Here is a 25,146-nt window from a genome sequence, read left to right as displayed (position 1 = left end):
CAAAAAAAAAAAGCAAAAACTAATTTAACTTTTTTTTAGTGTTTACTTTCATCAAAACTAGTTTGCATATTAATAGTTGTCAGTAATTTAGATTATTGCGGATTATTTATGGATTATGTCAATTTGATTCATGTCATTTCAACCGAAATATATTTAATCTTAAAGTTTATAATTTGTGCCAATTAAAGAAAATAAAAAATAATAATTAAAATTTTGGATGAAAAATGATTATGATAATTTCCAAAATTTACAATTCATAGTCTTATTTTGAAATCCCAATTTTCCTATGCACCTAATTGCACCATATCACACTTTGGAAAGAAAAAGGAGTAAGTGGTTCAAAATTTTAAAATAATCTTTATCAAATCAAATTTTATGGTGAAATTGTTACCAACTGAACTACATGAATTAAAATTAAAAATTATGAAAACTAAATAGATGAAATTGAAAATATATATATATATATATATGCATATATATTTTGGATCAAATTTTGATAGATGCTTCCACACGTGTGAGGGACGTCCTCCACTTATTCTCTACCCTTTTATCATCTTCAGTTTAGAGTTGTCATCAACATTGCAAAATGGCCAAGAGTGCAGTGTTCCATCTACTAGCCAACTTCGCACCCTTCCTCCAACAAGAGGCCAATTTGTTGACTGGAGTTCGAGATGAGATCCAATACATCAGAGATGAATTCGATCGCATGACTGCTTTCCTCAGAGTTGCCGATGCTATGGAAGAAAACAACCCCGAACTCAAAGTATGGGTCAAGCAAGTCCGAGAAGCTGCGTACGACATTGGAGATGTTCTCGAGTTGTTCATGCTTCGCCTCAGACATTGTCATGGCTCTGGATTTCGCGGTTTTCTTCGCAAGGTTTCTTGCTTTATTAAAACTTTAAAAGCCCGTCACCAAATTGCTTCTGAAGTTCAAAGAATGAAGGCTAGTGTCATCGATATTTCGAAGGGACATCAGAGGTACCATGAAAGATATGGTATGTTAGAGGCAGGCTCAAGCTCAAGGTCCACTGGTTTTAACAAAGCATGGCATGATTGTCGCGGCGATGCCCTTCTACTCGATGAAACAGAGCTTGTGGGCATTGATGAACCCAAATCGGAACTGATTTGGTGGTTGGTGCATGAAGATCCCAGACTCAAGGTGCTCCCCGTTTCAGGAATGGGCGGATTGGGCAAAACAACACTCGTTAAAAAGGTCTTCGATGATGCAGTTGTGAAGAAGCATTTCCAGAACTATGCTTGGATCACTGTTTCTGAATCCTTTAACATCAAGGAGCTCCTGAAAGGCATGATCAAACAACTTTTTGAAGAAGTCAACCAACCAGTCCCACAAGGGGTGGAGTACATGGATATGAATAGCTTGAAAGGGATAATTCATGCTTTCCTGCAACAAAAGAGGTATCTGCTTGTTTTCGATGATGTATGGGATATTCATGCGTGGCAATCATTTATATATGTGTTTCCCATTGGCAATTGTGGCAGTCGAGTAGTGCTCACAACCAGAAATGCAGATTTAGCTTCTTTCTCTAGTAAAGAATATCATGGGGATGTCTATAACCTTCAGCCCTTGCCTCCCAAAGAGTCTTGGACATTGTTTTGTAGGAAAACATTTATGGAGAATTCTTGCCCTTCACATTTGGCAGGACTTTCAAGAGCCATCTTGAATAGATGTGAGGGATTGCCGCTTGCAATTGTGACAATTAGTGGTCTTTTATCAACGAAGGATAAGAGCAATGTGGATGAGTGGGATAAGATCTACCGCAGCCTTGGATCAGAACTACAAGGAAATGACAAACTGTTGAGCATGAAAAAAATATTGTCACTTAGTTACATTGATTTACCTTACTATCTAAAGTTTTGCTTTCTATATCTAAGCGTTTATCCAGAGGATTATTTGATTGAACACTCGAGATTGATTCGGTTATGGGTGGCAGAAGGTATAGCGATCCCGGATTTACCCTTGTTGTATAGCGATCCGGACATGTGTCCGTGGATGTTGGTAGTTGTTTATTATCTTGTTTACATCATTTCTTACTTTGTATTTGAGTTATAGGATGTGTTGAGCGGGTTTGTTACAGGTTGGTTGAGTTTAGAAACCAAAACTAGTTGCCCAGATTTTTGGCCTGTACGCTCGAGCGGAGGTGTTGGCGCTCGAGCGTAGATTACGTCCATCCAGTATCTTGTTGTGCAGTGTTGTGAGCTCGAGCGTAGGGTTGGGAGCTCGAGCGGAGTCCTGGTTCTGCAAAAGTGCTGAGCGAGTGCATTCTGCGCTCGAGCGGGAGGTTGGCCGCTCGAGCGTAAGTCTGTGAGTGGCCGCTCGAGCGGGGTGTTTTACGCTCGAGCGGAGACCTGGGTTAAAGACCCGAAGTTGTGACTTTCCAAATCACTTTTTGCTTTCTCTTCTCTCTCTTACTTTTCCAAAATCACCATTGTTGAGCCTCTCACTCTAGACTCTACCTTCTCTCTAGGTTTTGATCTAGTAGGAGTGATTTACTCACCTTTGGCCTTTACAAAAAAGTTGTTGATCGTCGAGGGCTTCATTTTAATCTGAAAATCTCGGGTTTTGGAGCACGTTGGGTTTTGTCGTCTTCTCCTTTGGGACTCCGAATTTGAGGTAGGGATAACCTACTCCTCTCTATGGGTTTTGTCTTTAAATTTTGGTATTTTGAGATGTTGGGCTTGGTTTGGTAATCTTGTAAAGGTTTGGGGCTTTTGTGTAATTTTACAAAGGTTGGGGTTTTATTCATAATAAACCTAGTTGCATGTTTGGCATAGAAAAATGGAATGATTGTTGAATCATTGACGAAAATGGGACCTAAGGGTTGAAATGGTAATTATGGAAAATGGTCTAATTACATTGGTTAATTAATTGGGATAATTAATTGGTGAGAAATGAGGAAATGAAATGTTGATTGAATATCCATTTGTGCATTTATTTTCTGTTTTAGAAATAACTGCTTTGGGCTATCGGTGGAGGATAGTCGTGATTGTTGTAGACAATGTATGTTGATTAGGCAAACTGAAACTAATCAATGGAATGTGTTATGGAACTTAACAGTTGCTAGAATACATTAATTGTTTGTATTGTGTGATTGTATATAGAACCAATGTGTTTATATACGTTATGTGTAGAGGAGGAGATAGGGGATGTACTCCGCGGTTTAGGGGAAGATAGGGGATGGACCTCTAAACCGGATAGGTATTTGGAGGAGATAGGGGATGTACTCCGTAGACAGAGCTCATATGCTTGTCTAGAGAAGTGAAGATAGAGCTCATATGCTTATCTTTGTGAAGTATGAAGTGTGGATACAGCTTGTATGCTTATCTGTGGATATTGTTGATATACATATCTGTTGTAAAGTGTGGATACAGCTTGTATGCTTATCTGTGGATATTGTTGATATACATATCTGTTGAGAATGTGGATATAGCTTTTATGCTTATCTGAATGTGAGATATAGTTTTTATACATATCTGTGGAAATGATGATAGAGCTAGCATGCTTATATGTTGAAAAAGGGAAAATGAAAAGTAATTGGGACTTGTAAGTCGTTGACATAAATATGTAATTTATGTGATTGAATCAGTGGTGACCAACTATCAATTGCTAATGTTTTAGTCATTGTCCATGGTTGGTTTAGTGTATTTCTACTGGGCTGTGGCTCACCCTATATGGGAATATCATTTTCAGGTGCAGGAAGCATGCCACCTCCAAGGACATAGCTGGGAGGCTTGTGGCGGGCATAGTTTTGTCGTTTCACTTTTGATGTATTATATGTGTAACTTCAAGTCAAGGGCTTAATGTGTAAACGAGTTAGAACTCTTGTTGTAACCAAGTGTTGACTTGGAAAGCTGTAAGCCCGTAGGGCATTTTGTTTTGATGATAACATGTAATACTAATGTGACGGAACTCTAATGAATAAAGGAATGTGGTTAGTTTATATATCAATGCATGTCTTATCTGATGGGTTTATTGTTATTATTTTGAGGGCGTTACAACTTGGTATCAGAGCCTACCGGGTTCGAATACTTTGGGTACGTGGGAAGTGATTAGGATCACAATGGGTTTGTCTCGCTTGATAGAGACGTAGATGTAGTACCATATGCTATGTGTTTATTTGATAACATGCTTATGTGACTATGTGGGTATGGGATTTAATTTCTAGGATGTTGATTGGATCCTTGAGTTTCTGGGAGTCTTGTTGGAAAAGCACTTGATCAATGCTGTTTCTAACCGGAACTCTAGTAACGTCTTGGGACTATCATTATCCGGAAATGAAATTCGTAAGTGCTTATGTGTTTATGTGCTTATGTGGAGTGAATTACAGTTGTCCATGCATTAGGACGTGAGTGATTAGTTTCGGCACACCTATGAATGTGCTAACGTTCTGTGTTGCCTTTATTAGGATGTCAGGACGAGGAAGAGGTGCTAGGCGTGGTAGACCTGCAAGGCAGGAAGTACCGTTACAGGGTGAGATTCCGGTTGTGCAGGAGGGAGTTGGGCAGGCCAATGTGGCCGAGCCAGTAGGTCAGCAGGCTATGGGTGCCTTGGCCAGAGAGATAGCAGGAGCTTTGGGTATTCTTAGAGCTGGGAATCAGGTAGCTGAGGCAGGGCCTTCTTTCTTGAAGAGGGAGTTCTTCCGGTGTAATCCGGACGAGTTTATCGGGGATCCTAAAGAGCCGCTTAAGGCAGATGAATGGCTCGAACAGACAACGAAGACGTTTGAGATGCTTGGCATCGAGGACGGAGCACTGAAAGTGACCTTGGCATCCTTCCAACTGAAGGGAGATGCGGGTCAATGGTGGAAGTACGAGAAAGCTCGTGTTGGTGGTACTTGGGAGGCGTTTATAAATGCTTTTCAGGAGAGGTTTTTATCAGCAGCAGCTAGGGAGAAGCTGAGGGATCAGTTTAGCCGGCTTAATCAGCAGGGCTTGTCAGTGGCCGAGTTTGAGGCTACTTTTACCAGTCTGTCCAGGTTTGCACCTGAACTGGTGGCGTCTGAGGAACGCCGTTGCTATGAGTTTGAGCGGAAGTTGAGGCGGGGCCTCAAGTTGAGAGTTGGTGGGTCTTATATTCGAGAGTATAGACACCTAGTGGATGCTGCAGCTCATATGGAGCTTATGATGCAGGAGGAGGATGAGGGTCAGAGAGGCTCCAAGAGGAGCCAGGATAGTCAGAGTGATGGCAGGAGGCAGAGGGGTTCTAACCCTCAGCAGTCTCAGGGTGCAGTCTCTAGATCGACCTTTCCAGTGCCTAGTGTAGGCTCGGGGAGAGGCAGTCAGGGAGAATTCACTTGTTACAAGTGTGGCCAGCTGGGTCACAAGGTTTCTGTTTGCCCGCAGAAGGGTGGGGGTCAGAAAGCTGCTTCTTCTTCAGCTAGACCGCCGAGTCAGAGTTTGGGCAGGGGGCAGCTCTTGATTTGTTATCAGTGTGGACAACCTGGGCACATGAAGCGGTTTTGCCCACAGTTGAGTGCCACTTCGGGAGCGTCTGGTTCTAGGCAGACGCAGGGTTTTCAGCCAGCTCAGTCTGTACAGGCCTCGAGGGCCAATCCGGGAGCTTCGTCATCCCAGTCTGTGCAGCAGTCTTTTGCTCCGAGAGGTGAGCAGGTAGACCAGGGGCCTACGGGGCGCGTGTATGCTGTTACCGCGCAGGATTTAGTACCAGCTCCATCAGTAGTGAGAGGTACTTTTCTGTTTTGCAACTCGGTTGCTAATGTGTTGATAGACACGGGTGCATCTCATTCTTTTGTATCTGCTGCATTTGCATCTGTTTTGGAATTGGAGTTAGCACAGTTAGCATCTCCTATTTGTGTGGTATCGCCTTTGGGCGGTGAGTTGATTCTGAAACAGGGTGTTAGAGGATGTGATATTGAGGTCGCCGATTATAGGCTTCCTTTTCCGTTTGTTGTCATGCCCATGAAGGGTTTTGATGTTATTTTGGGTATGGACTGGTTATCGTCATACCGGGCTGTTATTGATTGCTACCGCCAGAGGGTTACATTGTGTACCTTGAGCGGGGAGTGGTTCCATTTCTTGGGAGACCGGGTTGGTAGTGTTTTGCCACCGGGGTATGATTCGCGAGGGCGAAGTGAGCTTAGTAGTCTACTTGCTAGCTTTGAGAGTGGTGAGAGTGGTGAGACCCAGCATGTATTGCCGAGGGTGGTTTGTGAGTATTCGGATGTCTTTCCCGAAGATCTTGTTAGTTTGCCACCTCACCGAGAGATAGAGTTCTCTATTGATTTAGTGCCTGGTACGGCGCCGATTTCTATGGCACCTTACCGTTTTGCTCCAGCAGAGTTGGTTGAGTTGAAAGTTCAGCTCCAGGAATTGCTAGATAAGGGCTTTGTTCGCCCTAGTGTCTCACCGTGGGGAGCACCGGCCCTCTTTGTTAAAAAGAAAGATGGTGCCTTGAGATTGTGTATAGACTACCGGAAGTTGAATCGGGCTACGGTTAAGAATAAGTATCCTATGCCCCGTATAGATGATTTGTTTGACCAGTTGAAGGGTTCCCGTTGTTTCTCTAAGATAGACTTGAGATCGGGTTACCATCAGTTGAGGGTCAGGGAGGAAGATGTTCCTAAGACGGCATTCCGTACGCGGTATGGCCATTACGAGTTTCTGGTGATGCCATTCGGGCTTACCAATGCACCGGCAGTCTTTATGGACTTGATGAACCGGATTTTCCGGGAGTTCTTAGACCGCTTTGTGGTTGTTTTCGTGGATGATATCCTTATCTATTCGTCTTCTGAGGAGGAGCACGAGGCACACTTGAGAGTGGTGCTTGAATTACTTAGAGCCCATAGGCTGTATGCCAAGTTTGGGAAGTGTGAGTTCTGGCTGAGGGAAGTCAAATTCTTAGGCCATGTGGTATCCGGGGAAGGGGTGTCTGTTGATACATCCAAGGTTGAGGCAGTGCAAGGTTGGGCACAGCCTAAGAGTGTGTTTGAGATCCGCAGTTTTCTGGGATTAGCTGGGTATTATCGTCGGTTTGTGAAAGATTTCTCCAGGTTAGCGTCACCGTTGACTAGACTGACTCGGAAGGGAGTCAAGTTTGTGTGGAGTGAGACTTGTGAAAAGTCGTTCCAAGAGCTGAAAGTTAGATTGACCACCGCTCCGGTATTGATTATTCCGGAGAGAGAGTTGGGTTATGCGGTTTATTGTGATGCCTCACGAGAGGGTTTGGGTTGTGTGTTGATGCAAGAGGGAAAAGTGGTAGCTTATGGATCACGTCAGTTGAAAATACACGAGAAAAATTACCCCACACACGACCTAGAGTTAGCAGCTGTGATCTTTGCCTTGAAAATCTGGAGGCACTACCTTTATGGTGAGAGGTTCGAGGTATTCTCGGATCATAAGAGTTTGAAGTATCTGTTTACACAGAGAGACTTGAATCTGAGGCAGAGGAGGTGGATGGAGTTCATCGAGGATTATGATTTTGAGTTGCATTATCATCCGGGAAAGGCCAATGTTGTGGCCGATGCCCTTAGTAGGAAGACCATTAGTGATGTAGCTTGTATAGCCATCCGGGAATGGGAGATGTTGGGAGCACTTGGCGAGTTTGATTTGCTACTGGGCGAATCTGTCGAGGCTGCGGCCTTGTTTTCTGTTGTTGCGCAGCCTACACTTGTGACTAGAGTGTTAGAGGCACAGAGAGGTGACCTTGAGGTAGAATCCCTCCGAGAGAAGATTTCCAGTGGGAAAGTTGAGAAGGGTTTGACGGTGTATCCCGACCTGAGTGTGAGATACCGAGACCGTTTGTTTGTACCGGAGGCTTGCCGTGAGGAAGTACTCCGAGAGTTTCACCATTCGCGCCTTGCGGTGCATCCGGGAGGTACTAAGATGTATCGGGATTTGGGTCGCCAGTTTTGGTGGCGGGGTATGAAAAGAGATGTGGCTGTTTTCGTATCGAAGTGCCTTACTTGCCAGCAAGTGAAGGCCGAGCATCAGAGGCCAGCGGGTTTGTTGCAACCCTTGCCTATTGCCGAGTGGAAGTGGGAGCATGTCACTATGGACTTCGTTGTAGGTCTTCCGAGGACTCAGCGGGGTAGTGATGCTATTTGGGTGGTTGTAGACCGGTTGACTAAGTCGGCGCACTTTATTCCTATGCGCGTGAGAGATTCGGTAGATCATCTTGCCGATTTGTATATTCGGGACGTAGTGAGATTGCACGGGGTCCCAGTGACGATTGTCTCAGATAGAGATCCTCGTTTTACTGCTAGGTTGTGGCAGAGTTTGCAGAGTGCCTTGGGCACTAAGTTGACCTTTAGTACGGCTTATCATCCTCAGACTGACGGGCAGTCCGAGCGTACTATTCAGATCCTCGAGGATATGCTTCGGGGTTGTGTCCTTGTCACGACCCCAAACAGCCCCTAGTAGTTTGGTGCCGTGATGGCCAGTAATCCGTAATTACCGAAGGCCAACTTTTCAAAACTTAACACAATCAGAGTACGAATATAGGGGGCTCACAAATGCGGAAGCGATAAATCAATTACAAGTGGTCCATAAGAGCTGTGCGTAGATTAAAGCAGTGCCAAACATTTCCAATTAACTTCACAATTTAAATACAACAAGGTACAAAAATACATGTTACATCTTGATCAAAAGGCTTCTCGAGCCGACATGTACAAAATACAGCTAATACAAGCCAAGAAGCATGATTTTCAAGAATTCGCCGACATGCAAAACAGGGCATTGCCGACGTAAATACAAGGTAAGGCCGACAAATACACGAATCCAAAACAAGTACCCCAACGAACTAGGCGTCGCCGCCGTCCTGCTCATCACCTACATATATATAGAGGGGTGAGTACAAAACTCAGTGAATGGTACTAAAAATAAAGGTTTTACATGAATAAAGCCGAGGTCCTTCAAAACGAAACACACCAAAACTTTAGCAAGGCAAGTGATGAACCGTATTCATCGTCAAATATCGTAACATCGGCGAGACAAGGGATGAACCGTATTCATCATCAAATATCGTAACATCGGCGAGACAAGGGATGAACCGTATTCATCATCAAATATCGTAACATCGGCGAGACAAGGGATGAACCGTATTCATCATCAAATATCGTAACATCGGCGAGACAAGGGATGAACCGTATTCATCATTAAATATCGTAACATCGGCGAGACAAGGGATGAACCGTATTCATCATCAAATATCGTAACATCGGCGAGACAAGGGATGAACCGTATTCATCATCAAATACCGAAAGCTGTACGATCCGTAATCGTTTGGTCAAAAGTATTGCGAAAGTTTAGAGTCCTCCAATACAAGGGACTTGTGCACTTGGTACCGCGAAAGTTTAGAGTCCTCCAGTACAAGGGACTTGTGTTACTTAGGCCCGTAGCCCGATTTAACAAGGACCGTATCCTTTACACATAGTACTGCGAAAGTTTAGAGTCCTCCAGCACAAGGGACTTGTGTTACTTAGGCCCGTAGCCCGATTTAACAAGGACCGTATCCTTTACACATAGTACTGCGAAAGTTTAGAGTCCTCCAGCACAAGGGACTTGTGTTACTTAGGCCCGTAGCCCGATTTAACAAGGACCGTATCCTTTCCAAAGATGGCATCAAAACAAGGAGTATACTTGACTCATCAAACAAGAGCTATTTATTCATGCTATCAAATACTTTTGTCAAAACAAGCAAGCAAGATTTATCAAAACGAGTATAACATAGCTTTATCAATAATACCACTCACCTAGTTCTTCAGGTGTAGGCTCAAGCAAATATCAAGGACCTACAATCACATGGCAAGTCACATTCTCAAAGCAAGCTCTATATATACATGCAAATGATCTCGGCATTCTTGCCAGATCCAAGTCAAAGACAAAACAAAACAAGCTGGGAGCTTAACCACTGCTCCCGCTCATAAAACACACCGGGTACTGACCAGGACTAAGCCGAGGTCCCGTTAAACAAAGCCAGGAAAAATCTGGGTTTCGTTTGGAGAATATGAAGAACATGATCATTTGAAAGATGGATGCAAGTTCACAACTTGTTATAAAATCTGAGTTTTCATGCCAAGAGTTCAAAACATATGGACTTAAGTACCCATTCAAGAAGGTCATGCAAGAACAAACACAAAACATGATTTTCGTTCCAAACTCTTCGATCAAAATGGGACTTTGTTCAAGAACACATGAAAAACCATTTTCTCTTTCTAAAACCAACTTCAAAACGATGCATGACATGCAAAACAAAACCGATCATGCAATGCAGCTAGATATTCAGCAAGAACAACCAAAGGAGATCAAGATTCTAACCTCAAAACTCGGATCTAACGGTTCAAGCCACAAAGATCAAGCTTGGAAGACAACTCTCACTCAAGAACTCTTCTTCCTCCTTTCTAGAGCTTCTCTCTCTAAAACAAAGATTTGAGACAAGAAATGATTTGTTTCAAGGTCTGTCGGCTGCCTTAACAAACAGCTCGGACACGTGGCATTACCGGGTTGGTTCAGCTCCAAAAAGGTGATTGATGGACAAGACAAGTCTCTGACAAAGCTTATGCAGCAAGCTCGGGTAAGACACATCGGCAACAAGATGACATCGGCTCAAAACAAGGATCCAACAACGGGATAGAAAAACATCGGCTAGGGAGGACGACACTTGACTAAGCTGTGCCACACCTTGGCCGGGGTGCGCCACATCTCGGCCTAGGCCATACCTGCCTGCGGACAAGGTTCAAGTACGAAACATCTCGGCAAAGAATGCCCGAGGTGAAGATGGGGTTAAACAAGACCTCAAGATAGTTCTAAGTACAAAGGGTCAAAGGCGGACTAAGCTCAAGATGATCTCGGCTACACACACATACTAAGCAAGGAACAAAATCATGCAAGCAACTTAAGCAAATCAAGCCAAGATAAAATCTTTAAATTAACATAAGCGGCAAGACCATGCAAGAATGTACGCAAATATGGCAAGAGCAAGGTGAGGGTTGTCACATCCTACCCCCCTTAAAGAAGTTTGGTCCCCAAACTTAGATTACCTTGTTCCCAGAACAACTCCGGATAACGGGCTCTCATGTCCTCTTCCTTTTCCCACGTGGCTTCCGTGCCATAATGCTCCTTCCATTCGACCTTTACCATCGGTATCGATCTGTTCCTCAATTGCCTCACTTGTCGGTCAATAATTCTCATTGGCCTTTCTTCGTAGCCCAGATTCTCATTAACTGCGATTTCGGAATGATCAATTACATGCAGTGGATCTCGGATGTACTTTCTCAACATCGAAACATGAAACACATTGTGGACTTGGCTCAAATCTGGCGGCAAAGCAAGTCTGTAGGCAACGGGGTTAATTCTCTCAAGAATTTCAAATGGTCCAATATACCGAGGTGCTAATTTACCTTTCTTCCCAAATCTGGAAACTCCTTTCATTGGTGAGACTTTTAGGAATACGTGATTCCCAACTTCAAACTCTATCTCATTCCTTCTCTGGTCGGCGTAGCTCTTTTGTCGGCTCTGGGCAGTTTTAATCCTCTGTTGGATAAGCTTAATCTTTTCTGTTGTCACTTGAATCAATTCGGGACCAAGCAGAGCTCTGTCTCCGACTTCGGTCCAACATATCGGCGACCTACATTTCCTTCCGTACAAGGCTTCATACGGCGCCATGCCAATGCTAGCTTGGTAACTGTTATTGTAAGCGAATTCCACTAAGGGCAAATGTGTTCCCCAACTTTCTTGGAAATCCAATACACAAAGTCTCAGCATATCTTCGAGTGTCTGAATTGTCCTCTCTGCCTGCCCATCTGTCTGGGGATGAAAGGCTGTACTAAATCTCAGCTCGGCTCCGAAAGCTCTCTGAAGACTCTGCCAAAATCTAGAAACAAACTTAGGATCTCGGTCTGAAACAATTGATATCGGCACTCCATGAAGTCTGATAATCTCGTTCACATATAGCAAGGCAAGTTGATTGGCGTTGAAGGTAGTCTTAACGGGTAGAAAGTGGGCTGACTTAGTTAACCTATCCACAACAACCCAAATTGAATCCATACCCTTTGGTGTTCTCGGCAACCCAATCACAAAATCCATGGAGATGTGCTCCCATTTCCACTCAGGAATCGGCAAAGGTTGAAGAAGTCCTGCTGGTCTTTGATGTTCTGCTTTCACTTGCTGACAATGTAAACACTGGGACACGAATTCGGCTATTTCTCTCTTCATATTTGGCCACCAGAAGGTCTGTTTCATATCTTGATACATTTTGGTGTTCCCTGGATGGACAGCAAACTTGGAACCATGAGCTTCCTGCAAAATCTTTTTCTTCAGCTCTGGGATGTCGGCCACACATAACCTTCCTTCAAACTTGAGTACTTGGTTTTCGATGGTATACCCTGGTCTCGGCTTCGTGTCAATCTCCTCGGCAATTTTCTTGAGGAAGCTATCCTCCATCTGTCTTGTCTTTACTTCATTAACAATAGTCGGCTCTGCTGATATCACGGTTAAACACGCCAAATTTCCATCTGACTTCCTGCTCAAAGCGTCGGCTACACTGTTAGCTTTTCCGGGGCGATATTGAATCTGCATATCGTAGTCTTTCAACAACTCGAGCCACCGTCTCTGCCTCAAATTCAATTCCTTCTGAGTGAATAGATATTTTAAGCTCTTATGATCTGTGAAAACCTGACAAGTAGCTCCATACAAATAGTGACGCCAAATCTTTAAAGCAAATACCACGGCTGCTAATTCTAAGTCATGGGTAGGATAGTTTTTCTCATGAGGTTTCAACTGACGAGATGCATAAGCTATAACTTTACCCTTCTGCATTAATACACAACCCAAACCCTTATGCGATGCATCACTATAGACATGAAACTCTTTGTTACCTGTTGGGAGTACTAGCACTGGCGCTGTAACTAACCTCGTCTTCAGTTCCTGGAAGGCTGACTCCCGATCTTTAGTCCATTCATACAGTGTTCCCTTCTGAGTCAGTTGCGTCAATGGAATTGCAATCCTGGAGAAATCTTTCACAAACTTTCTGTAATAACCTGCCAAACCCAGAAAACTACGAATCTCGGACACATTAGTCGGTCTCGGCCAATTCACTACGGCTTCGATTTTGCTAGGATCAACTGAGATACCCTCTTCACTAATCACATGACCTAAGAATGAGATAGTAGGAAGCCAAAACTCACACTTGTTAAACTTAGCATACAATCTCCGTTCTCTCAAAATCTGCAAGGCAAGTCTCAAGTGATTTTCGTGTTCAGTCTTACTCTTGGAATAGATCAAGATATCGTCAATGAAGACAACTACAAACTCATCTAAATACGGCTTGAAGACTCTGTTCATCAAATCCATAAATGCAGCAGGGGCATTAGTCACTCCAAAAGGCATTACTAAAAACTCGTAGTGGCCATATCTTGTTCGAAAGGCAGTCTTCTCGACATCTTCGGCTTTAACCTTAAGCTGATGGTAACCAGACCGAAGGTCGATCTTAGAAAAGACTCGTGCTCCTTGTAACTGATCAAGCAAATCATCAATTCTAGGTAACGGGTACTTGTTCTTAATGGTGACCTTATTAAGTTCTCTATAGTCGATACACAGACGGAGTGTGCCATCCTTCTTCTTAACAAATAGAACAGGTGCTCCCCATGGTGAAGTGCTCGGCCTGATGAATCCCTTATCTAACAACTCTTGCAATTGCAGTTTCAATTCTCTAAGTTCAGCGGGGGCCATTCTATAAGGTGGTTTGGAGATCGGCTGCGTTCCCGATATAATATCGACCGTAAACTCTATTCCTCTATCGGTCAAGTGGCCAGGCAATTCATCAGGAAAGACGTCGGGGAAATCACTAACAATCGGGATGTCGGCTAAGTTAACATTTCCATTCTGATCACTCAGTATACTACACAAATAACCTCGGCACCCTTTCTGAATTAACTTACAGGCCTTAATGGACGAAATCAAGTATGGTGGGGGCACTACCCCTTTCCCTTGGAAAATAACCTCGGCTAGGTTTGGGGGTCTCAAGGTGACACTTTTCGAAACACAATTAATAGATGCATTGTTCGCGACTAACCAATCCATTCCCAGTATGATATCAAAATGAGGTAGGTCTAGAGGCATCAGATCTACTAGCAATTCAACATTCTCAATCACAACAACACATGCTCTGTAAATGGATGCAACAAACATAGATCTCCCAGATGGAGTAGATACAGACAACACATAATCAAGGGGCTCTAGTTCTCTATTAATTTTCTCAGCAAACTTAGTAGATATAAACGAATGAGTAGAACCCGAATCAATTAACACATAAGCATCTTGGGAGCAAATTAGTAAAATACCTGACACCACTGCCTCAGCATTCTGAGTGTCTCCTGGTACTAATGCAAACACTCTACCCTGTCTCATCTGTACTCTCCCAGCATTTCCTTTCTGAACGGAACCCGAGGTATTTTCTCCTTTCTTGTTGTTATCAGTCTTTGTTTTGGGGCAATCCCTCACATAATGGCCCATCTCGCCACATTCATAACAGGCTCCAGACGTTCGTCGGCAGATCCCGAAATGCTGTTTCCCACAATCCGAACACGTCGGTTTAACACTCCCTTCCTGCCTTAGGTTACCAGTACTGTCCATGTTCGTTCTCTTCTTGGTGTTCAGCTGTCCTCGGCGATTGTCATAGTTCTGTCTCTTTCGCTGGTTTTCTCCCGAGCTCTGGTATCGGTTCAAATTAGCTTCGGCGTGAATGGCTTTGTCCAATACTTCGGCATAAGTCGGCATATCGAGTAAACTCACCCTGTCTTGAATCGGTCCACGAAGCCCACACTCGAACTTCCTGGCCTTCATATATTCGTCGTTGGTCATGTGAGGTACAAACCTTACCAGTTCAGTAAAAGTGCGGTCATATTCCGCCACTGTTCTGTTGCCTTGCGTCAGAGTATGAAATTCGGTAGCCTTGCGGTTTCGAACACTTAGGGGAAAATGTTTCTTGTAGAACAACTCTAAAAATCGAGTCCAGGTCAGATCTGGATTGCTCCCTCTAACCATCATCCACCATCTACGAGCATCATCATCCAATGTGAATGCTGCCAACGTCACTTTCTGAGCGTCGGTGCTAGGGAAGATCTCGAACAACTTCTCCATTTCTAAAACCCATGCCTCAGCCTTCATCGGCTCTATACCTCCAGAAAATCTCGGTGGTCTCATTTTCTTGAACTCTCTGATCAAAGCTATCGTGCCATCCCCATATAAGGCGGGTTGCGGGGGAACCTGCGGCACTGGAGGAGGTGGAACTACATTTCGGCCGTTGGTCTGCTCGGCCTGAGTCGTCGTAGCACTAGCGAACTGCTGTCTGGTTTGCCTTAGCTCGCGGGCCAAACCTTCAACTAATCTTTCCAATCTGTCCATTCTATCTTCGGGCTGATCTCGGCCAAGCGGTGGTCTACCTCTCCTCATAATGCTATGAGCGTGCAAAGTATGACTTTTAAACAAATAAGCAAATAACCACATAGGCAAGCAACAAATAAGTATATCAGGACAATGCACATTCCACTCAAACAACAATTACCATGATGCAACCCTAACATCTTTCTAAGGGAAAACCTATGCTCTTCAGGACTCAAAGTGTGTGAATAACGTATACCGAGGAACTTGTGCTCTGATACCACTCTGTCACGACCCCAAACAGCCCCTAGTAGTTTGGTGCCGTGATGGCCAGTAATCCGTAATTACCGAAGGCCAACTTTTCAAAACTTAACACAATCAGAGTACGAATATAGGGGGCTCACAAATGCGGAAGCGATAAATCAATTACAAGTGGTCCATAAGAGCTGTGCGTAGATTAAAGCAGTGCCAAACATTTCCAATTAACTTCACAATTTAAATACAACAAGGTACAAAAATACATGTTACATCTTGATCAAAAGGCTTCTCGAGCCGACATGTACAAAATACAGCTAATACAAGCCAAGAAGCATGATTTTCAAGAATTCGCCGACATGCAAAACAGGGCATTGCCGACGTAAATACAAGGTAAGGCCGACAAATACACGAATCCAAAACAAGTACCCCAACGAACTAGGCGTCGCCGCCGTCCTGCTCATCACCTACATATATATAGAGGGGTGAGTACAAAACTCAGTGAATGGTACTAAAAATAAAGGTTTTACATGAATAAAGCCGAGGTCCTTCAAAACGAAACACACCAAAACTTTAGCAAGGCAAGTGATGAACCGTATTCATCGTCAAATATCGTAACATCGGCGAGACAAGGGATGAACCGTATTCATCATCAAATATCGTAACATCGGCGAGACAAGGGATGAACCGTATTCATCATCAAATATCGTAACATCGGCGAGACAAGGGATGAACCGTATTCATCATCAAATATCGTAACATCGGCGAGACAAGGGATGAACCGTATTCATCATTAAATATCGTAACATCGGCGAGACAAGGGATGAACCGTATTCATCATCAAATATCGTAACATCGGCGAGACAAGGGATGAACCGTATTCATCATCAAATACCGAAAGCTGTACGATCCGTAATCGTTTGGTCAAAAGTATTGCGAAAGTTTAGAGTCCTCCAATACAAGGGACTTGTGCACTTGGTACCGCGAAAGTTTAGAGTCCTCCAGTACAAGGGACTTGTGTTACTTAGGCCCGTAGCCCGATTTAACAAGGACCGTATCCTTTACACATAGTACTGCGAAAGTTTAGAGTCCTCCAGCACAAGGGACTTGTGTTACTTAGGCCCGTAGCCCGATTTAACAAGGACCGTATCCTTTACACATAGTACTGCGAAAGTTTAGAGTCCTCCAGCACAAGGGACTTGTGTTACTTAGGCCCGTAGCCCGATTTAACAAGGACCGTATCCTTTCCAAAGATGGCATCAAAACAAGGAGTATACTTGACTCATCAAACAAGAGCTATTTATTCATGCTATCAAATACTTTTGTCAAAACAAGCAAGCAAGATTTATCAAAACGAGTATAACATAGCTTTATCAATAATACCACTCACCTAGTTCTTCAGGTGTAGGCTCAAGCAAATATCAAGGACCTACAATCACATGGCAAGTCACATTCTCAAAGCAAGCTCTATATATACATGCAAATGATCTCGGCATTCTTGCCAGATCCAAGTCAAAGACAAAACAAAACAAGCTGGGAGCTTAACCACTGCTCCCGCTCATAAAACACACCGGGTACTGACCAGGACTAAGCCGAGGTCCCGTTAAACAAAGCCAGGAAAAATCTGGGTTTCGTTTGGAGAATATGAAGAACATGATCATTTGAAAGATGGATGCAAGTTCACAACTTGTTATAAAATCTGAGTTTTCATGCCAAGAGTTCAAAACATATGGACTTAAGTACCCATTCAAGAAGGTCATGCAAGAACAAACACAAAACATGATTTTCGTTCCAAACTCTTCGATCAAAATGGGACTTTGTTCAAGAACACATGAAAAACCATTTTCTCTTTCTAAAACCAACTTCAAAACGATGCATGACATGCAAAACAAAACCGATCATGCAATGCAGCTAGATATTCAGCAAGAACAACCAAAGGAGATCAAGATTCTAACCTCAAAACTCGGATCTAACGGTTCAAGCCACAAAGATCAAGCTTGGAAGACAACTCTCACTCAAGAACTCTTCTTCCTCCTTTCTAGAGCTTCTCTCTCTAAAACAAAGATTTGAGACAAGAAATGATTTGTTTCAAGGTCTGTCGGCTGCCTTAACAAACAGCTCGGACACGTGGCATTACCGGGTTGGTTCAGCTCCAAAAAGGTGATTGATGGACAAGACAAGTCTCTGACAAAGCTTATGCAGCAAGCTCGGGTAAGACACATCGGCAACAAGATGACATCGGCTCAAAACAAGGATCCAACAACGGGATAGAAAAACATCGGCTAGGGAGGACGACACTTGACTAAGCTGTGCCACACCTTGGCCGGGGTGCGCCACATCTCGGCCTAGGCCATACCTGCCTGCGGACAAGGTTCAAGTACGAAACATCTCGGCAAAGAATGCCCGAGGTGAAGATGGGGTTAAACAAGACCTCAAGATAGTTCTAAGTACAAAGGGTCAAAGGCGGACTAAGCTCAAGATGATCTCGGCTACACACACATACTAAGCAAGGAACAAAATCATGCAAGCAACTTAAGCAAATCAAGCCAAGATAAAATCTTTAAATTAACATAAGCGGCAAGACCATGCAAGAATGTACGCAAATATGGCAAGAGCAAGGTGAGGGTTGTCACAGTCCTGGACTTCAGTGGGACGTGGGTGAGGCACTTACCATTGGTAGAGTTTGCCTACAACAACAGTTTTCAGTCTAGCATCGGTATGGCACCGTTTGAGGCCTTGTATGGCCGACCGTGTAGGTCTCCAGTTTGTTGGGCCGAGGTGGGTGATGCACCTTTGTTGGGTCCGGAGTTGGTTAGGGAGACGACAGAGAAAGTTGAGCTTATCCGTAGGAGGCTTGTTACAGCCCAGAGTCGACAAAAGAGTTATGCCGACCGTAGGAGGAGGCCTTTGGCGTTTGAGGTGGGTGATCATGTCTTTCTGAAGATATCACCTAGACGAGGCCTGATGAGGTTTGGGAAGAGTGGGAAGTTGTCCCCTCGGTTTATTGGTCCTTTTGAGATCCTTGAAAGGATAGGTGAGGTTGCTTATCGGTTAGCCTTACCGCCGCAGTTGTCCGGGGTACATGACGTGTTTCATGTGAGTATGCTTCGGAAGTATGAGCCAGATCCATCACATGTGTTGGATTGGACCGATTTAGAGGTAGATGAGGATGCCTCGTATGAGGAGAGACCGGTTCGGGTCTTGGATAGGCGGGATCAGGTCCTGCGTGGTAAGACCATTCCTTTGGTGAAAGTCTTGTGGAAACATCACGGAGTGGAAGAAGCCACTTGGGAACGTGAGTTGGAAGTCCGAGAGAAATATCCGGACTTGTTTGTTGATATGTAATCTTGTATTTAAATTTTACATTTCGTTGAACTTAAGAGCTTTTATATATTATATATGTCTTAAGTTGTGAAACATTGAAAATGTTTTGGTTATTGGAAATATGTTTTGGGAACTTGCCTCATATGGAAGTTGAATATAACATTATATATGTTGATTATATTGTTGAAATTGGAAAGTTAATGCATAATGTTGATGCATGTTGATGGTACATATGTTCTTTACATATTGTGATATGTCTCTTGTTAAAGGGATGGGGTGACCGGTAATGGGTCGGATTGTTGAATGTTAAAGTGTAACATTGTTTAAAATAGAGGAAAACTTGTTTTTGAAAACTTGTGTTTAATTTCGGGGACGAAATTCTTTAAGGGGGGGAGGTTATAGCGATCCCGGATTTACCCTTGTTGTATAGCGATCCGGACATGTGTCCGTGGATGTTGGTAGTTGTTTATTATCTTGTTTACATCCTTTCTTACTTTGTATTTGAGTTATAGGATGTGTTGAGCGGGTTTGTTACAGGTTGGTTGAGTTTAGAAACCAAAACTAGTTGCCCAGATTTTTGGCCTGTACGCTCGAGCGGAGGTGTTGGCGCTCGAGCGTAGATTACGTCCATCCAGTATCTTGTTGTGCAGTGTTGTGAGCTCGAGCGTAGGGTTGGGAGCTCGAGCGGAGTCCTGGTTCTGCAAAAGTGCTGAGCGAGTGCATTCTGCGCTCGAGCGGGAGGTTGGCCGCTCGAGCGTAAGTCTGTGAGTGGCCGCTCGAGCGGGGTGTTTTACGCTCGAGCGGAGACCTGGGTTAAAGACCCGAAGTTGTGACTTTCCAAATCACTTTTTGCTTTCTCTTCTCTCTCTTACTTTTCCAAAATCACCATTGTTGAGCCTCTCACTCTAGACTCTACCTTCTCTCTAGGTTTTGATCTAGTAGGAGTGATTTACTCACCTTTGGCCTTTACAAAAAAGTTGTTGATCGTCGAGGGCTTCATTTTAATCTGAAAATCTCGGGTTTTGGAGCACGTTGGGTTTTGTCGTCTTCTCCTTTGGGACTCCGAATTTGAGGTAGGGATAACCTACTCCTCTCTATGGGTTTTGTCTTTAAATTTTGGTATTTTGAGATGTTGGGCTTGGTTTGGTAATCTTGTAAAGGTTTGGGGCTTTTGTGTAATTTTACAAAGGTTGGGGTTTTATTCATAATAAACCTAGTTGCATGTTTGGCATAGAAAAATGGAATGATTGTTGAATCATTGACGAAAATGGGACCTAAGGGTTGAAATGGTAATTATGGAAAATGGTCTAATTACATTGGTTAATTAATTGGGATAATTAATTGGTGAGAAATGAGGAAATGAAATGTTGATTGAATATCCATTTGTGCATTTATTTTCTGTTTTAGAAATAACTGCTTTGGGCTATCGGTGGAGGATAGTCGTGATTGTTGTAGACAATGTATGTTGATTAGGCAAACTGAAACTAATCAATGGAATGTGTTATGGAACTTAACAGTTGCTAGAATACATTAATTGTTTGTATTGTGTGATTGTATATAGAACCAATGTGTTTATATACGTTATGTGTAGAGGAGGAGATAGGGGATGTACTCCGCGGTTTAGGGGAAGATAGGGGATGGACCTCTAAACCGGATAGGTATTTGGAGGAGATAGGGGATGTACTCCGTAGACAGAGCTCATATGCTTGTCTATAGAAGTGAAGATAGAGCTCATATGCTTATCTTTGTGAAGTATGAAGTGTGGATACAGCTTGTATGCTTATCTGTGGATATTGTTGATATACATATCTGTTGTAAAGTGTGGATACAGCTTGTATGCTTATCTGTGGATATTGTTGATATACATATCTGTTGAGAATGTGGATATAGCTTTTATGCTTATCTAAATGTGAGATATAGTTTTTATACATATCTGTGGAAATGATGATAGAGCTAGCATGCTTATATGTTGAAAAAGGGAAAATGAAAAGTAATTGGGACTTGTAAGTCGTTGACATAAATATGTAATTTATGTGATTGAATCAGTGGTGACCAACTATCAATTGCTAATGTTTTAGTCATTGTCCATGGTTGGTTTAGTGTATTTCTACTGGGCTGTGGCTCACCCTATATGGGAATATCATTTTCAGGTGCAGGAAGCATGCCACCTCCAAGGACATAGCTGGGAGGCTTGTGGCGGGCATAGTTTTGTCGTTTCACTTTTGATGTATTATATGTGTAACTTCAAGTCAAGGGCTTAATGTGTAAACGAGTTAGAACTCTTGTTGTAACCAAGTGTTGACTTGGAAAGCTGTAAGCCCGTAGGGCATTTTGTTTTGATGATAACATGTAATACTAATGTGACGGAACTCTAATGAATAAAGGAATGTGGTTAGTTTATATATCAATGCATGTCTTATCTGATGGGTTTATTGTTATTATTTTGAGGGCGTTACAGAAGGCTTCGTAGAAATGAAAGCAGGAATGACTCTAGAAGAAGTTGCCGAGGGCTACCTCAATGAGCTAATCAATAGAAGTTTAGTTCAAGTGGCAGAGATGAGATCAGATGGAAGGTTTGAAACGTATCGCATCCATGACCTCTGGCATGAAATTATTGTTTCAAAGTCGGGAGAGCAAAACGTTGTGACAATAGCTGGTGAACAAAGACGAGTGTGGCCTGAAAAGGTGCGGCGCTTATCAATCCACAATCATTTGGAAAATACACAACAAAGCAAGTGTTTCACTCGACTTCGTTCTTTGCTTATGTTCAATGCAATAAATTCACTGTCCATGTTGTCCATGCTTGCATCGTCAAATGATGGTCTACGATTGCTAACCGTGTTGGAATTGAGAGGTGCCTCATTGGAGACATTCCCAAATGAAGTTTTGAAACTATTTCAACTTAGGTATTTAAGTTTGAGGGGAACCAATGTAAAAATGATACCCAAGTCAATTGGAAAGCTCCAAAACCTGGAAACATTGGACCTTAAACATACGTATGTCACTGAGTTGCCTGATGATATCCTGAAGCTCCAACGACTTCGCCATATCTTGTTGTATCACTACATACAAAATCCGGTTCCTTCAATTTGTTTTCATGATCACTGCGGATTCAAAGCCCCGACGGAAATAGGAAGTTTGTCATCCTTACAACAACTTTGTTCTATTGAAACAAACCATGACAATGGGACCATTTTACTAGGAGAGGTAGGGAAGTTGATTCAACTGAAGAAATTACGCATTGAAAAACTGAGAAATGAAGATGGGAGGGTGTTATGCTCGTCCCTTGAGAAGCTTAGTAACCTTCGCTCATTAGTTGTTCGTGCAACAGGAGAAGACGAGATCATTGATCTAGATTCTCTTTCTTCACCTCCTCAACTTCTTCGAACGCTCTACCTAGTAGGAAGTTTACATAAGGTACCGCATTGGATACCTTCACTTCATAGCTTGGTAAGAGTAGTTTTAGCATGGAGTAAGTTACGGGATGTTGATCCACTGGAATCCCTTCAAGATTTGCCCAATTTGGTTGAACTTCAACTTCTTCAGACATATGAAGGGGCAAAATTGTGTTTCAAGGCTAGTGGATTTCAAAGACTTGTGAGATTAGCACTTTCTGTATTAAAAGGATTGAGATGGGTGAAAGTGGAGGCTGGCTCCATGCCTCATCTTGAAGTGTTACTTATCCGGAAATGTGAATTGGTAGAGGAGTTACCCTCTGGCATTGAACATCTAACCAACCTTAAGTCTCTTCATTTGGTTGATATGTCCAATGGATTGAGTTCGAGTCTGAACAGAGACTTAAAAGATGGGAATTATTGGAAAATTGCACACATACCAGAGGTTGGGATTGTGAATACAAAACGTGGCTATGTGGAAGAATATTATCTTTAGTGCGAGAGGAGAGAGCTCTAACCATATTGGATCACCACCACATTTAGAATACTTGTTATGTATTTATTTCATGTGCTCTTGGTACTTGATTTGTTGTATTTATATTGGGATCCAAATTTTCTTTATTTATGTATTTTTTCTCCATTACAATTTTGTTTTTTTTAGTAGATCAGGAGCCTGTTATTTGACCTCCTGACTCTGAGTTGGTAACTTCACAAATTTTTTAATTGAGATTGTAAATCTTAGGATTCGTTTGGTGAGGTTTTTATTTTTATGATTATTACAATTTTTTGTTTTAGATTTAAAAATTTTGAAAATTTGAATAAAAAAAACGTTTGGTAATTGTTTTCACTCTAAAAAAAAATGGCTACAATTTCATAATTCGCAGAAACAAAAAAAAAAGAAGTGCTTTTACTTAAGTTTCATTTCACTAACCATCTTTGACTACTCCCCCTTTTGGTTAGGGGTGATAAATGAACCAAACAGTTTGAGCTCGACTCATGTTGGCTCATTAAAAGCTCATTTGAGCTCAGTTTATTAAGTAAACAAGTTATGATTAAACACATTTTGAAACTCTTTAAAGTTTTCAAACCAAGCTTGAACAGACAATTCTTATTTGGCTCAGTTCGATAAGCCTAAAACTATATAAAAATACGAAACTATTCGAGTTTGGTTCGAGAAAAACTCGTTTGAGATCAACTCAAAAAGTAGAGGAACCATGTTTGAACAAATTTTAAAACTCATTAAAGTTATTAAACCAAGCTTGAAAAGTATACTAATCGGCTCCTTGTTTTTTCTTTTTCTTTTTTTGAACAAGGAAATCAATTGTTTAGCTCATTTATCACCCCTACATTTGATTACTTACCAAACTTTTTTTTTATTATTTATTTATAGTTTTTATACGTTTTGAGAATTAAGTATACCAATGCTATTTATTTTATTTTAGTTTTTACAACTAAAAAAAGAAAGAAGAAGAATAAAAGAATAAAAAACAAAGAATAAATGTATTTTAGGTTGTCTGTACGTAGAAAACAAAAAAATTAACCACATGTCAAGTTTGAGCAAAATTGCCAAAGTGTCAAGTTTGAGTGAAAGTTATGGGTTGAAGTAGAAGAGATTAGTGGAAAGTTTAGGTGAAAGTGCCCAATTGTTAAGTTTGGATTGGATAGAACTTTTAGTAACGAATATAGGCCTCCCTTTTTCTTTTTTTTTTTTGTTGATAAATAACCAAACTTTATTAAAGAGCATCAAGAAGATGCAAAGAACACAATCAACAGCCTCGAGAGCTCATCGAAACTAACAAATCAAATTCTCCACAAAATCTGTAAAAGCCAATACATCTGGATCCACTAAACCTGTCACCCAACTATACAGAACAGTAAGAAGGCGCCTCTCTAACCAAGTGATGAATGAGCAACCCCATGAAACACCCGCTTGTTTTGCTCCAACCAAATCAACCAAAGTAAACAGTGCAAGGCAAGAATCCAAGCCTTTTGATGCCTCTTCCCCAACCTCCCCCCAACCCAACTCTGCAAAACTGCAAACAAAGAACCTAGTTGAACCCAAACCAGCCCAAACATTGCCACCACAAGCATCTAAAGACGAGAAGAGACCAAACAATGAATAAGCAAATGGTCAACCGATTCCGCAGCCTGACCGCACAAGCAACACCAATTCACCAAAATATGCCCACGACGAATCAAATTATCAATAGTCGAAATATGACCCAAACTCACCGTCCACACAAAGAAGGCAACCTTGGATGGCGTGCCTGGCACCCAAACACTCTTCCACGGATAGACGAAGGTGCCATTACCAACACACTTATCCTCAACAAGCGCCCCATAGAACGAAGACACCGTGAAAATACCTTTGGCCCTAGGACAATCCCAAACCAAGGCATCATTATCCGCCTGTCCAAGATGTAGACCATATAAAAAACCAAGGAGATCCACTAATTGATCTAGCTCCCAGCCTTAGATATGACGACGCAACTGCATGTTCCACACCCTAAACTGCCCCTCCCCAACCCGCACAGCACTCACCAACACCTCAAAATTCGTAGCAATAGCAAATATCAAAGGAAAGCGAAGCTCTAACGACAAGTCACCACACCACCTATCCCGCCAAAATCAAACCCTATCCTCCACACCAATTTTGAACCTCACGTGCCGCCAAAATGCTTCCCGACCCAACCAAATCCCTTTCTATAACCCGAAACCATGAGAATGACCCACCCGTCCCGAGCACCACGCCCCCCTAACCACACCAAACTTAGCAACCACCACCAGCCTCCAAAGCCACTCCCTCTTCTCTACGAAA

At 42.6% G+C, this 25,146-nt stretch overlaps 1 protein-coding gene across 1 annotated transcript; it reads left to right on the top strand.

The window, feature by feature from the left end:
• Window positions 1-584: 584 nt before the first annotated feature.
• On the top strand, window positions 585-22,949 carry LOC114265285 (disease resistance protein RPM1-like). Its single transcript, XM_082880108.1, has 2 exons — window positions 585-1,955; window positions 21,395-22,949. Exons 1-2 carry the CDS (start codon window positions 587-589, stop codon window positions 22,822-22,824), a joined length of 2,799 nt encoding a protein of 932 aa, XP_082736234.1. The 5' UTR covers window positions 585-586; the 3' UTR covers window positions 22,825-22,949.
• The last annotated feature ends 2,197 nt before the right edge of the window (window positions 22,950-25,146 follow it).

Source organism: Camellia sinensis, chromosome 7 (assembly GCF_055761805.1).
Source record: "Camellia sinensis isolate YWXY chromosome 7, ASM5576180v1, whole genome shotgun sequence".
NCBI classification, from domain to species: Eukaryota; Viridiplantae; Streptophyta; class Magnoliopsida; order Ericales; family Theaceae; genus Camellia; species Camellia sinensis.
Note: the sequence above shows the minus strand (reverse complement) of the source record. Positions and strands in the feature narration are given on the sequence as shown.

Excerpts from the sequence above, each read along its gene's own strand:
- LOC114265285 (XM_082880108.1), top strand. The coding sequence starts at position 587 with ATGGCCAAGAGTGCAGTGTTCCATCTACTAGCCAACTTCGCACCCTTC. Across the intron at positions 1,956-21,394 it reads TCGGTTATGGGTGGCAGAAG|GCTTCGTAGAAATGAAAGCA; the intron begins GTATAGCGATCC and ends GCGTTACAGAAG.